Consider the following 15,903-nt stretch of genomic DNA (forward strand, 5'->3'; position numbering starts at 1 on the left):
AATGACCAATTCATACAAACAACCTAACAGTAAACAACAGTCTAACCCAGGGGTCTGCAACATTGAATACTCAAAAGAGCCATTTGGACCCATTTTCCACAGAAAACAACAGAAGCCACAAAACCTGGGTGTAGACAACTCAACATCACTCACTCCCATCCAGTCACATGATCCCCCAGCCACACCTATTCAGGTTTTGTGGTTCTAGTTATTTTCCTTTAAACAGCTTTATCTATTCCTTTTCTTCCTCTTTCTCATCTCTTTCTCCCTCCCTCTCTCATATCTCTCTCTTTCTCTCTATTATCTTTCTCCCTCTCCCTCTACTCTCTCTCATCTTTCTTTCTCCCCATTCTCTTTCTCTTCCTCTCTCATCTCTTTCTCTCTCCCTCTTTATTTCCCTCATCTTTCTCCTTCTCCCAGTCTCTCTTTCTCTCTCTTTCTCTCATCTTCCCCCCCCCCCGGTCATATGTAGGTGTGTATGTTCCCTCTTGAACCCTCCCCCCCCAAAAGGTGAGGGTTGGTTTTTTTTGGTTTTTTTGGTGATATTGTTCTTTCTTCTTCTTTGGGTCCTTTTACCATGATTTAAACCAAGAGTCAATTCAGGTTCTCAGATAAATGGAACACTTTTGTCCCCCTGCTGTGGCTCCCTCCTGGCTGGCTGATCCCCTCCCCTTCACTACTCCCCTGCCCTGAGAAAAGTGATGGCGGGAGAGGGAGACTTGTTCTGTATTCCAGAATAGAAGCAAAGTGCCCCTCTACTTGCCTCTTTTTTCCAGCCCTTGTTGGGAGACATGTGACTTTTCTCTGTGCTGAGACATTGGCTGGGCTGCCTGGCTGCAGCTGATGCTCCGCATCAAAATGGGCTTCAGGAGGAAGAGGATGTCAGCATTCCAAATAGCATCCAAAACTTAATCAGAGTCCGAGGCATGGCCTCCCTTAAAGTTCCAATTTATTAGCAGAGCCTCTAGCTCAACCGATGGCTTTGGCTTGACAGAGGAGGCACACTTTCTCCCCATTGTGAAGTGTGTTAAGTTTAAGTGCAAGAGCAGCAAGCAGCCATGGAGGCAATGAGAGGAGTATGGGGAGATGCACCCCAGCTAGTGTCTCGGGGTGGAGAAAGTCGCGCATCTCCTCCAGAGGCCGAGGTGTGCACAGCACCAACAAGGGCCAGAAAAAGCAGCAAGTAGAGGGGCACTTCGCTCCTGTTCTGGAATACGGAGTGAATCTTCATTTGTGGCAGTTACCCTTCTCTTCTCAGGGCAGGGGAGGAGGGGAGGGGGTGGGGACAGTGGTGGGTTTCTACTGATAAGGTAGGAGTGCCTCACCTGTAAGAACCCATTGATGATGCAATTTTTGGCGATTTTTCCCCAGCATCTCTGTGTCAGAAGAAGCCCCTCCACCTGCCCTCCTCTTAATGCTGACCTTTATTCTTTGTCCAAAGCACGGCTGAGAAGCTCCTTCTCAGGAGACGCCGGAAAAAGAAATCACTGAAAATTGTGCCATCAGTGGGTTCCTACCATGAGGCACTCTGGACTGCACCGGTAGGAACCCACCACTGCGTGGGGCCATGCAGTGGTGCGATCATCCAAGAGGGAGCCTCAGGAGAGGGCCCAAAGAGCTGCATGCGGCTCTAGAGCTGCACGTTGCCGACCCACAGTCCAAGCAAGGAACCACCAAGAACACTGACAAGGGCAACACTGACCTATGTGACAAAAGAGCAAACTCCACTGCTTTCCAGTACTGATGATGTTACTTACGGTAGTTTGCTAATGAAACCACTGCAAGAAAATAACCAAGCTCCAAGAACACCAAAGACCCCATGTACTGGAATGTTTGAAGAAGATAGAATACCAAAACACGGAGCCTAAATTGAGTTATTTATTTTTATTTATTATGAAAATTTGCTGCTCATTTTCTCAGCAGCTTACAACATAAATTGATAATGTGGCTTGATTGGAAGTCAGTGGAAAGTTTGCCTCTAAACATAACTTTGGGGAAATTTCAAACAAGCTTTATAAAATTGTTTTGGATTTGAATGAGAAACTAGTGAGGAAGCCAAGAGAACAAAATGCTAAAATTAGCAGCTGTAAAAAAATCAGGTCATGAATTACTTGGTTATCCATCTTAGAACTGGCTAAACTGCATGCAATCCTAAACTGGAAATTGCAATACCACTGCCATGCCACGAATGGATTTGTAGTGAGTTTATCTTTCATACACACCCTCCGGTAACCTCTTACGATAGAAACAGCTGATATTTTGGAAATAAAAGGGAGAAATAGCCAGTGAAGAGGCAATAGAAGCCGGATGAAGAAAAACAACAATTTCTACTTGGTCCATGTTAAACTTTACGTACTGTGATAAACTGAAATTGAGATCCCTGCAAAGCAATCTGACAAAGAGCTACAGACAAAGTATGCACCTTGGTGTTGTTGGCATAAATTTGATACTGAAATGGAAAAGTTGAAATTCAAGAACCAAGAGTAAAATCCTGAGGATTACCAACAGGAAACAAAGAAGGAATGGAAATTCCAATCAGCAAAAAAAAAAAAAGTAGGCCCAAGAGATAAGAGTGAAATCAGTAAAATGCTGTGGCACAACCACCCAGGTGAGTTATTTTGTAGCTATTTTTTTCTCTTTTGGGTTGGTTAATTTTTTATTTTTTAAAAAATGGATCAATGGGCTGACCTCATGGACAAAGAAATTAGTGGCTGCTAATGCAATATATCTGAAGAGCACCATATTGATATTTTCTAAAGAACCTTTACTCATTCTGGAACAATTCCTATGATGTAGTTAATTATTTGAGGAAATTTCCTATTTCATCAGAAAAAAATCCATGGAGAGAAAAGCAAGCAAGCAATGTAATAAGCACTATTCCATCTGCATCATCTTTAAATGATACATACATTGGGTAGACCTTCACAGTTCTTTTTTGAATGCTTTGGTTTATTCCAGCTTTACTTCTAATTGGTGTTTTTATGAAGGTCTTCCAGCCTTGTTGTTCCTACAAAAACCTCAGACTGCTCAGATTTTCAGATTCTCACTCTTCCTTTATTATTTTCCAGTTCTTTGCTATATGCTTGATATGAATCAGCTGAAGGTTGGATAAGAGACCAAATAACTGAGAAATAGTTCTGATGTTGATGTTGAAGAATACTTAGATCTTTATATTTGCTCCTAATTCTTAAGGCAGCTTTCAACAACCTAGTACTCTCCCAATTGGAGGATTTCAAGTCCCCCAATTTTCTAATCAGTATGGACGTGGGAATTAAATTCAACCAGCTTATCTATCTATCTGTCTGTCCGTCCGTCCGTCCGTCCATCCATCCATCCATCCAACCATCCATTTGAGGTGGCTTTGTTAGGAATACCAGAAAGTGGGTCAGAAATACAAAAACCTGGCACAAAGTTGTCTTCATGACCACATTTCCCCACAAGAATCAACTTGACCAACCTTGCTGGGAAAACTCAAGGCTACCACCCTACCGCTTTAGGTTGTACTGTATGTGTGAGGCTCAAGACATGTTTCTTTTGTATAGCAATGCCAGGTTTTTGAAACAGCCTCCCAGTAGAAATTAACCCAGCTCTTTAATTCCTTTGTGGAAACAGCTATCAAATGGAATTATTCTGGAAAGCATTTGGTGCACAAGCACAAAACTTTCTTGGATGAGGCTTCATAAATTTATGGCTGTTGATATATTGTCAAAGTCGTCCAGACAAGGAAACCAAAAGTAAGAATATGAATATTACTTTTATTGTAAGGTTGCAGTTATCGAATCTTGCAAGTCTAAAAGCACTTCCACCTTTTCTGCCTTACCTCCCAGAGAATTAGAGAGGGTCAATTCCAAGATGCTTGGAACTCTGGGACCACCTTCTGCCGCACGAATCCCAGCGACCAGTTAGGTCCCACAGAGTTGGCCTTCTCTGGGTCCCTCGACAAAACAATGTCGTCTGGCGGGACCCAGGAGAAGAGCCTTCTCTGTGGCGGCCCCGACCCTCTGGAACCAGCTCCCTCCAGAGATTAGGATTGCCCCCACCCTCCTTGCAAACATCTTAAAACCCACCTCTGCCATCAGGCATGGGGGAATTGAGACATCTCCCCCTGGCCTATATAATTTATGCATGGTATGTTAGTGTGTGTGTGTGTCTTGCTTTTTAAATAAGGGGTTTTTCGAGTCTTTTTAATATTAGATTTGTGATACATTGTTTATTATTGTTATGAGCCACCCTGAGTCTGTGGAGAGGGGCGGCATACAAATCTAATAAAATAAATAAATAAATAAATAAATAAATAAAACTCCTACTGAAGCTTTGGACTTTCTCTTACCAGACTATTGTCTAGCCTGCAGTTCTTCCTCCTGTTTCTCACAACCTATTACACAAAAAGGTAGTCCTTGACTTACAATCACAATTGAGTCCAAATTTCCATTGCTAAGCAAGGCAGTTGTTACATGAGTTGTGTCCCATTTTACAACTTTTTTTGCCACAATTGTTAGGTGAATCATTGCAGCTGTTAAGTGAATTCAACTTTTCCCTTTAACTTTGCTTGTCGGAAGCTGACTAGGAAGGTTACAAATGATAATTACCAGTACATGATTTTGAGACTGTGCAATTGTCATAACTCTATCCCAGTTTGGGCTTTTGTTACGTTTAAATGTGTATCATTATAAACTAATTGTGGATGCTTTAATTATTGTTGTATTTAATAAAGACTGCCAAGAATCCCTTGAGATAATAGTGGCATACAAATATAATAAGTAAAAAAACAGAACTGTGAGATTTCCATAGCAAAGTTAAGATAGAATTAACACTCCAGTAGATTCGATGGCAGTGATGGTAAACTTTTTCTTCAGGTGCCAAAAGACCATGTACATGCGTTATTGTGCATGCGCAAATGCTCACACCCATAATTCAATGCCTGGGTGGGCGAAAATAGCTTTCCCTCACCTCCTGGAGACCCTCTGAAGGCCGGAAACACCCTGTTTTCCAACTTCTGGTGGGCTCAGTAGGATTGTGTTTAGCCCTCCCCAGGTTCCAAAGGCTTCCCTGGAGCAGAGGGAGGGTAAAAATGGCCTCTCCTATCCCCCCGGAGGATCTCTGAAAGCCACAAACGCCCTCCCGGAAATTCTGTGAGAGGCAAAAATCAGCTGGCGCACACATACACATTGTAGCTGAGCTAGGGCAACGACTTGCATACCAGTAGATATGGCTCTGCGTGCCACCTGTGGCCCCTGTGCCATAGGTTTGCCATCACTGCTCTAGTAGATTCTATGGTATCATGCGCAGACGACCATTGCAATGTGCTCTACACAGGACTGCCCTTGAAAAGCATCTGGAAGCACCAGTTAGTTCAAAATGCAGCAGCCTGCATGGTTTTTTGTAGACCATGCTGTGCACATGTGTAACCTCTCCTGCGGGAACTGCATTGGTTGCCGATTTGCTTCTGGGTACAATTCAAGCTGTTGATAGTCACCTTTAAAACCCTTTTATAGCTTGGAACCAGGTTATCTAAGGGACTGTCTATTGCTGGTCACATTCACTCAGCCTACTAGAGCAGGGAGACAAGGAAAATTGTGTGTCCCATTCCCTAGGGAGGTACATCTGGCAAGACCCAAAAGCATAGCCTTCTCTGTGGTAGCTCCCTCCATTTGGAATATCATCCCTTCAGAAATCAGACTGGTCCCCACTAACACTCTTTTGTAAGGCTTTGAAGACTTGGTTTTGCCAGCAGACCTAAAGAACCAAAGTGGGATGGAGCCTGTCAAATGGCTAATTGTTCTATTATTATTGTTGTTGTTATTGTTTCAAGAATACAAACCAGTAAATAGGATCACTATGCTGGATTTCATATTTCATCACCAGTTGGGTGCTTCCCAAGCCCCTAGGACTGCGTGATGTAGCGGCGAATTGTGTGTTCCGATCACAGTAAAGCGGCTTTTTGCAATTGACAGATGGAGATTTTTGTCAATTCCGATGGTTTTCAAATGTCTGCTGAGATCCTTTGACACTACGCCCAGGGTGCCAAGGACCACTGGGACCACTTTCACTGGCTATGCCAGAGTGGTTGCAGCTTGCTTTTTAGATCTTCAAATTTCACAAATTTGTCTAGCTGCTTCTCCTCAATTCTGCTATCTCCTGGGATTGCAATGTTGATGATACATACTTTCCTTTTCTCCACAATCAGGATGTCTGGTGTATTATGTTTCAAAATTTGGTCAGTTGGAAGTCGGAAGTCCCACAGTAGTTTTGCTATATTATTATTATTATTATTATTATTATTATTATTATTATTATTATTATTATTATTATTATTATTATTAATTTCTATACTGTGTTTATGTTGTTTATAAGTGCCATTAAATTGATTGGTTGATTGATTGATTGGACTTATATGCCGCTCTTCTCTGAGGACTCAGGGCTAGTATCAGGATAATGCTCAGATTGGCACTCACAAGCCCAAAATGAAGGAGTTATAACAATCCTAATTTCTGCTGTCACAGAATTGTTCTGACCTCTGTATACCAGAGAATTCTGAGCTACCTAGGATGGAGGTGATGGTCTCTATTTTGTATAGTATTTCCTTTAAATAAGTTGGATGCTGGACATACATGATAAGGATTTTGGCATTGCTAAACCAAGTCAGACCTTAATGCTCAGAGTCATTAATCAACTTACTTATGCACTATGCTTCTATTGAAGGATCTGGTACTTTACCTTCTGATGAATGTAGAGATAGAATGATCAACCTGGGTTCCCACACCACATGGTGGTGCCACATGCATTTTGGTAACCTCTTCATCTTATAATCACAACTGCCAAAATCAGTGGTGGCCTTTTAAACCAAGGAAGAAAGATTTTCCTAAAATCTAGACGTAAACCATTCAACCCAATTCACAGAAATGACACAAGACCTTTGTTTAACATGATCACCTCTTCTACTGCAGCCCTCCCTCCTTACACCTTAAATGACCTAGGAAATGTTTTATAATCAGTTGAATAATTAAGTAATTTTACATCGTGGGTAACAGATTGATGATACATATCCTGTATCAGTTATACTGATTATGCAAGCTATTCCAAATTGAGGTAGGTCAGTCCTGTTGCATTTTGGGAGTGCATTTTGAACAGAAGTGTCATTCTACAAAATTTCTGCTTCAACAACACTGACAACAACATTTGCTCACACAGGATAGAAGAATGAAACAGCAGAAGATGGATGAAATGAGTAGCGTCCAGTGAACGGCTACCAAAATTTTTACCACCACACTGTGGACGTGGCTTATGTAGGATGTCCTGCATTTTGTTTCAACATCTTTCAGTGTAAATTGGGTGCTCTGGGGTGGAGCTCCATTTTGCTACCCCACTGCGTTCCCTCCCATCCGGGCAGTAGTCCACCCCTGGTAGCGCCTCATATATATGTGTTGAGATATGAGGTGTATTGTGGGGAAACAGAGCACCATTTAAGTACAAACACTCACTGAATGAACAGTACAATCCAGGAAAGCTTTGCAGAATAAACCAATGAAACTGAACAAGCCATGTTAGCTCCATTCTGAAGCTGGCTAATCGGTGTTAATCATATATTTTTCTGGAGTTATGAATAAAGGGTAATCCCCGTTCCTCCTGCCTCCAGCTGTTCTGAACATTAAAAAAAGTTCTCCTCCCCTTTCAATATGTGGAAATTATGTAGAATACAACCCCAGATGGCTAGTATTAGTACCCACCATAATGCAAGCCTGCTAGAAAGTGCATTTCATCGGAAAATGTTATTTCCCCCAAAGCCAAGCTCTAATCAGTGACAGGACTCGGAAGCAGAGAAGAAACATCAGCTGTTTATTGTATCAAGAGAAATACAGCTGGTACAGTCACATCCTGTCTTTAACAGATTGTTTAAATCTAAGGAGGATGAGCTATATGATGAGTGGGCGGTTACATAAATCAATGAAAGAAATACATAAAGATCAGATCAGCCTCTTTACTCTTGACCATTTTGCTACCGATTTCTTGGTATCTAAGTAAAATATCTGCATTCCTTAAATGATTCCAAACATCCCACATGGAGACACTAGCCATGGTTGTTTGTTAAATTTATTTGCTTAATATGATAAAATGCATTTTATCAGTGAGATTTGTTTTCTAGCCATAGCTCCTCAAGTTCAATGTGTAGCTTTTTATCAGCCTTGACATTTCCATAATAACAAAATCCTTGAGGATCCAAGTTCAGAGACAAGTTTTATCACTTCTGAAGGCACAAAAATAAAATCTGATATATGGTTAGAAACTTTGAAGCCAAACGTTATCTTAACTTGGAAAATAGGCCTCTCAGCTAAGGCACACAGATGCTAATGAGCTAAATATCACTCTAAATCCTCTAAATCAGGGGGGGGGGGTTGGCAGGTGAGAGGAGCGAGATCCATTGGCTTAGAAGTGATGAAATGCCAAGTTCATCACCTCCCATTCTCAAGAACCTATTTCGTTCCTGAGCTTACTATACCAGAATTAGCACAATAGGCAATTACATTAAAAACTTTTCTACTTCTGTTAAGACTCATTAATACAGATTAAATTATGAAACATACCTTCACAAAAGAATTCTGAACAGATAGAAAAAAACAAAATGCAAGCCCGCTGTCTTTTAAATCCATACAGAGGTGGGCTGCTAAGGTGGAACGGTGACGTGTGCTTGCCCCCGTGGCTCTGAGTGCTAGCGGAGTCCAGTGCAATTACGCTACTGCACCTGGAAAGATAGCAAAATCGGGCGCGGAGACTCCGCTAACACTCAGAGCCACGGGGGCGAGCACACGTCACTGTTCCACCTTAGCAGCCCACCTCTGAACCCACACTACAACTACGGTATAATACATTCCAAAGCCTTAGAATAGTGATGGCAAACCTTTTCGGCACTGACTACCCAAACCGGAGCATGGGCAAGTCAGAGCCCCAGAAGCTTGAAGGCCAACTTGACGGTGCAGCCACCTGTGCATGCACACCAGCCAGCTGGTTTTCGAGTTTCTGGGGCTCTGGCACGAGTGAAGATCAGATGGCATGCGTGCCGGAAACTAGAACAGCTGATGATGGCGCGCATGGCCACAGGGAGGGCTCTTGCATACCACTTCTGGCATGCGTGCCATAGGTTCAATATCACGGCCTTAGGACATATATTAAATTCTAACTCTATGAACCAAAAACATAAACAACAATAAAAGAGGGAATACATCGTTTTATAAAGTCTTTTTAAAAAACAGATTCCCCTGAAAAACAACTAGGGAGAGGCTGCTGCATGAGGGACAGTCTTTCATCCCCTTAAAATGTCATTTTAGAAAATATATTTGTGGGTAGGAGATTATCTGCGGTAGGAAGCAGCTCGCCTGTAAATGCAGTAAAACGATATTCCTTGTGAAGATCCTTCCTCAAATCAGCAAGCTCCTCTTCCAAATGCTCCACCTGTGGAGACAAAGGTTCGGATACGAATAAACAATCTGCACATAACAACTAGTGGTCAAATTAACATAACATGACCATCTTATTTTCAGTTGTGCCTCAAACAATACTACAAGGTTGCAAACCTGGATAGATAAACCGAGCTCTCTGCCATTTTCACGTCAGCGTGAAATAATGGACCCCGAATTGCTTTTGGCCAAGAAAACTTCAGTTATGAATTCTGCTCAGTACTGTTGTTAATGGAACGGAATGATTGTTTTTTATGCTTTTTTTGGGGGGGGGGGGGTGTTAGATTCTTAATTAATTAATTGGATTCAATATTTTGTATACTGTGTATTATATGTTGTGAGCCGGCCTGAGTACTCAGAGAGGGGCAGCATAGAAATCCAATTAATAAATAATAAATAATATCTATTCTAGTATTTAAACTACTGTGTATCTAGATCTCATGGAGTGGAATGCAGTGTGTCTCTAGTCTAGGGTGAAGAAATAATAAAGCACAAAAATTAAGAGCTGCCCGACACTTCCTACTTGCCCCAACATGAAGATAACCACTAACTGTTGAGAACATGAATACACAAGGATGGGCCCAACCCATCCTGACCCACCACAAAGTTAGCCTCCACCTGTTATTTCTCCTTCAACTTTAATTATAATGTATTTGCACTTCTCTGTTGGCAAAAGCATGTCAACTCAGATGTTCCTGCATCCTTGGGGTCTCTAGCCACCAACTGATTTCATTTCAGTTGGACAGAAGAATGGGCACCTGCATACCTCTGGACATGACCTTCGCTCTGCAGCCCTAAAACTTTGAAGGTGCTGTACTGCGTAGGCTTCTCTGCAGAACGGGGGCATGTACCTCCCAGCTGTCTTAAGCGCTGCAATGCCACATCTATACTGAAGTGCATTTTAAACATATTTGCGGTGGTGGAATTATCTTTAGACCCTCCCTCTACCTTCCTGCCCCATCCTGGATTTCAGGAATACATTTGTTTAGAGCTACAATGTATTTTAAGATGCCAGGAGAGGCTCTGCTCTCTGGATTCCTCCAAACGTGTGTATAAGGAAAGGAACACTACCTCTGGCTTCACAAGGCAGCTGTGAAGCCTGCAGTCCCACAGGAAAGAGTGAGAACACCTATTTCACCTCCTGTTTTCTTCCTGTTTCGAAGTCAACAGTGGCAAGCAGAGGGGGAAAAAGAGGTGACAAGTTCTCTTCTTCCCTGTTTCTGTTGTTGTGGGTTGTAGGGGAAGCAGGAGAGAGATGGTGGGAAGCAATGAAAACTAGCTCCTTTGGTGTCAATTCATTGGTCTTATTAGATTGAAGAAGACCAATGAATCTTCTGCTGCTTAGGATTGGAACTAAAGGAGACTTTCCTGGCCCATCTCTTCTTTGCTCTGAAGCCTCAATGTGGCCACAAAAGCCTTATTCTGTTTCATTGTCAAGGCAGAAGAGAGGCCTACAGTACCATCAGGATGATGTTGAGTACTCTTGTGCAGACTACTATCCTGGATAATTGCGCAGGGCAACCCTGCAAGGAGAATTGTGGCGAGAAAGGTTGTAAAATGAAGCAAAACTCACTTAACAACTGATTTAGCAATGGAAATTCTGTGCTGAATTGTGGGCATAAGCCAAGGACTACTTGTATACACAGATTTTATAACATAATTTGTTTACATTGTCTTTTTATACTGTTGTTAGCCACCCTGAGTCTTCGGAGAGGGGCGGCATACAAATCTAATAAATAAATAAGTAAATAAGTTTAATATAAATATAATATATAATACCGTGTTTCCCCAAAAATAAGACCCCACCCCATCTTATTTGTTTTGAACCCTGAAATAAGCACTTGACCTTATTTCCATGCACTCAAAAGCCTGGTGGGCTTATTATCAGGGGATGTCTTATTTTGGGGAAAACAGGATATTTTCTATTGATATTTTATTTTTTTTTAAATCCTGCTTGAAATGTTTTTTTCACTCATTCATTTGCAAAGCATCATAAACAAAATTATTTGTCTCATTTCAACTAGTTTTTCTAAATGAAGAAATAATATTTCTTCATTTATTTTTCATTCAAGTTGCTCAACCTATCGTCCCATCTTACAAATTGATTGCATTTACTAGAGTGCGTTAGGGATTGCTTTGGAATCTTGATTCATATGCAAACCAAACTTCTGTCAACATAGTTTATGGTATGATTTGCAATCAAGAGGAGACAGGAAAACTCCAAGGGGGTCAGAGTGACAAGAGCACAAATCACTTCAATCCCAGCATTCAGAAATGGTATATATGAACTAATCCTATATTTCAAGGGAATATGTGCAACCTACAATGTCAACATCTTTGATTTCTTTTCTAAATGCAAACCTACAGTTTCAAGATCTTGATTTGCTTTTTCCATATCTTCTTTGGGTAATCCTCTTAACTTTTTCCTTTTTTCTTTCATTAATTGTGTGTGTTGTTTAATGCGATTTTCTATTTCCTTGTATTTTGCAGTTCTGAAAGAAGAAGCAGAATCAATGCTTTTTTCCCCAATTTGTCTTGTTTTCATGTATAGATCTACTTAGGAAGTATATATATCTAACAAGTACTGTATTTTTCGGAGTATAAGACACACCTTACTTTTGGGAGAGGAAAATAGGGGGGGGGGGAATATACCTACAGCCAGGTATTCAGCTGGCTAGCATCTTTAGTCTGTTCAGCTTCAGCACATTATTTTATCCCCTGGTTAGAGCTAAAAACACCTTTTTCAGAGGAAGCAGAAATGAAAATAAGCCTGCAAAGGCTTAGGGCAGGGAAAAAACTTCATCAGAGGGAGTAGGAAGCTGAGAAGATAGTTAGCACCTAGTTAGGGCTGGGGAAAAAAGCTTTGAAAACGCTGCATTCGGAATATAAGACAGACCGAAATTTTCAGTCTCCTTTAGGGAGGAAAAAGGTGCGTCTTATACTTTGAAAAATATGGTACTCTTACATGGCAATTAAAAACCCATATGACAATAAAATGATAAAGATATTTTAAAAGGCTTGAAGCTTCTGAATGTGTGAATATTTGGGATATACATTTAAGCTTCTAAAACTGCTTGTCCTAGCCTAAAAAAAAATTAGGATGCAATCTTGTGTAGCAATAATAAATAAACTCAGAGTTTAATAAACTCAGTTAGAATTTAGTAAACACAGAATTATGTTTTCTTCTCCTTTCCCCCTTCCTATGGTATCTTCTCTCCCCTCCAATACTGGTATCATTTCCCATGGCCCCTCAGGGAAAGATATAAATAAAAATGGATCTTGATTCTTAACTAATCTTTGAAAAAAGTATACCTTTCTCACAACAGAATTGAAATCAGCCTACTAACATGGACAATAAACACCATGCTTTTATATAGATGAGCCCATCTGTATTCAGTTTTGGTCCTAAATTTTTGTCAAATGGCAAGTTATGGTCATAGCCTTGATGAGGTACATAATATCTACAGCTTGTCAAATTTCCTAGCACTAGAAACAGAAAATCTGCTGGACATCTTGGTCCCACCCTGGCAGTAAAAATACTATCGCAGTATCATTAATTAATGTTCAATTTGGAGCCTGTTCTTATTACCTTTCAAATCAGCAGCCTGAGGGAATTGCCTCGTTCAGCTTAATCATAGGTTGGCTTTGGGAGCAGTTTTCAAAACAGAGTACAATAGAATAAATATGTTTATACAATGAATATAAATATAAATAAATAGAATGTATCTCTGGGTGTATGCAATAGGATAGGAGAATTTCCTTATTCAATAGCGAAGGAATCAGTTTGACCACTATTTTGGCTCATAGAAAGTAATATCTTTGATTATCCATTCTGTGCATCTGTTTTTATAGAAGGGCAAGGAATTTCTAATATTAGAATATTAATTGGTATTTTAGATATCCAGGAAAACAGCTATCAGCAGCAATGACTTTGTGAATATGGAACAAGAGTAGATCCAATTTTTCCAGCAACTTTAGGCTAATAAAAAAAAAATTCTGGTTTTTTTTAATCATGTGACAATGTGGTTTGAACTGATGATACATGTTTGCTATGCTTATGGCTTGCTTCTCTATCAAAATAAAGTAAGAGAAATCCTGCTCAATATTGCTCTACAAGGTAATGGTTTAATTCTACATTTAATAATTAGAAAACAGATCTTCCCTCCCCTCTATTTCCCCCCCTATGTTTATCAGTTATCTTATTTTTTTCTGCATTAAGGCAATTAAAAAGAAAATGATATAATTTGGAATGCTAATGTTTCCAAATGAGGCATGTGTCCACCAATACTCTTGTCTGGCCAGGAGGATGACTTGGCTAGCTTTTCATGTTTCCAGAGTTCTTGTGGTAATAATTCATTTTAATGTAATCTCTAAGGGATATACAGAGATAATTAGGCAACAGGGCCATGGGTACCATCTGGGGCTCTCTTGTCCTTGGCAATCTTAAAACCACCTGCTCTTTCTGATTTTTATTTTGATAACAAAACAAATATCACTACACTTAGGCATAAAGCCATCATAGCTGTCTGTACATCCTTGTAGTGTCAGACTGTGGTTTTTATTTTGACTTAAAAACTCATAATGATAACGAGGGCAGGATGATCCACTAAGTACTATTCTGTTTGCTATCCTATTTTTAAAGTAATTAGATTCTAACATTATTTAATTTTCTTTTCAAGATTTTTATTAGATGTATAATCTACTGGTGTACATAAAATAAAATATTCTAATATTGCTTTATGATAACTTTGTGAGCTAGGATATCTAAAGTCACCCACTGAACTTCCATGGTTAAGAACTTGTTTCCATTACGAGTCCAATATTTTAACCTCTGAATGACACATTCCACATAGGCTTTCTCTTTATATTAAGTTTAAAAAATTACATTATCACTTTTATTGCACAATTCAAGACAGTACATCTTATTTGCCCCTAGGAAGCATGTGGTGTTTCCATGCTTTTTTTCTTTCCATACAAACATATGTTTCCATACAAACATAAGATCTGAATACTTCTTCAGAAATCAGTTTAGAATGCTTCTCCATTCAGATATGACTATTGAAAAAAACCTTCATGCAAAATATTTCAAACACTGAAACTTCTGAAAATGCAGAAGTAATATCTATTCTAACTGTATGCAAAAAAGCACGTGCTATTAGAGATAGCAATAGAATATTAACATATTGCTGGTTCTCTTTGATCACTATATTGTCAACTGCTATCAGCTAAAACAAAGATTCTTTAAGCTGATTAAGCATCTGTCTCCTGTCTTCAAGCTTTAAAGCAATTAAAAATGTTTTCCTTCTGAAGTCCCTAGTTATGAACACAACTTATAAAGCAGAATCCAGAAAGAAGAAAAAATTATATTACACTGGTGTGGCAGAATTGTATTTACACATTAATCAATACTTTTACAGATTGTATAAATCAACAAGTATACAAGAAAAGGGAAAAAAACAATAGTAACAAAAGAGCATAATTTGCAAGAATGTCAGCTTATAACATTTGTAAGCAAAGCTTAACTGCATGCAAGGTCAATAGCCATACACAAATTCAAGAACAAATGTCTATGGAGATTCTCAGTCATCCAGGTTAACTAAAAAGTCCAGTTGCCTCTTGAAAAAAGCACCTTTGGGACACCTAATGTTACGTATTCGTAGCTTCTTCTCTGATAATATCATACTACTAACCGGAGCATACAAAACTTTTGCCAGATCAATCCTTGAATACAGCTCATCTGTCTGGAACTCACACCGCATTTCGGACATAAATACATTAGAAAGTATCCAGAGATACTTTACTAGAAGAGCCACCCACTCCTCTACTCGCAACAGAATACCTTATGCAACCATACTTGAAATCCTGGGCTTAGAAAGTTTAGAATTACATCGCCTTCGGCACGACCTAAGCATAGCTCATAAAATCATCTGCTACGACGTCCTTTCTGTCAATGACTACTTCAGCTTCAACCACAACAATACATGACCACACAATAGATACAAACTCAAAGTAAACAGCTCCAAACTTGACTTAGAAAATATGACTTTAGCAACCGAGTGGTTAATGCCTGGAACTCACTACCTGACTCTGTAGTTTTGTCACCAAACTCCCAAAACTTTACCCTTAGATTATCCACTGTTGACCTAACCTGATTCCTAAGAGGTCATTAAGGGGCGGGCATAAGTGCACTGTCCCTGTCCTAATGTTTCCCTTTTATTAGTAGCCATCTCCTGTATATAACAGCGTTATATCTGTGTATATTACCAATAAGTGCTTGACAAAAATAAATAAATACATAAACTTCAAGAACATATAGACACTGTTTATTTTGGCTTTCACAAAACTGGCATAGATAGAAATGCTTCTCAAGTATTATTTCTGTGTTTCATTTGAAGAAATGCACAAATACACACACATTTTCATAAGGAGCTGGAGCTTCCATTCTTGGGTT

General features: G+C 39.8%; 1 protein-coding gene across 2 annotated transcripts in view; it reads right to left on the bottom strand.

The window, feature by feature from the left end:
• Nucleotides 1–8,716: 8,716 nt before the first annotated feature.
• LRRC27 (leucine rich repeat containing 27) overlaps nt 8,717–15,903 on the bottom strand; it is a 65,183-nt gene continuing 57,996 nt past the window's right edge. For both annotated transcript variants that reach the window (XM_070752452.1, XM_070752449.1), the window contains 2 exons: nt 11,818–11,944; nt 8,717–9,447 (listed from right to left, as the gene is read on the bottom strand). In XM_070752452.1, the coding sequence (XP_070608553.1) occupies nt 9,307–9,447; nt 11,818–11,944 (268 nt within the window). In that variant the 3' untranslated portion in view covers nt 8,717–9,306. The remainder of the gene's footprint in view (nt 9,448–11,817; nt 11,945–15,903) is intronic.

The sequence above is a fragment of the Erythrolamprus reginae genome, chromosome 5 (genome assembly GCF_031021105.1).
Source record: "Erythrolamprus reginae isolate rEryReg1 chromosome 5, rEryReg1.hap1, whole genome shotgun sequence".
Classification (NCBI taxonomy): domain Eukaryota; kingdom Metazoa; phylum Chordata; class Lepidosauria; order Squamata; family Dipsadidae; genus Erythrolamprus; species Erythrolamprus reginae.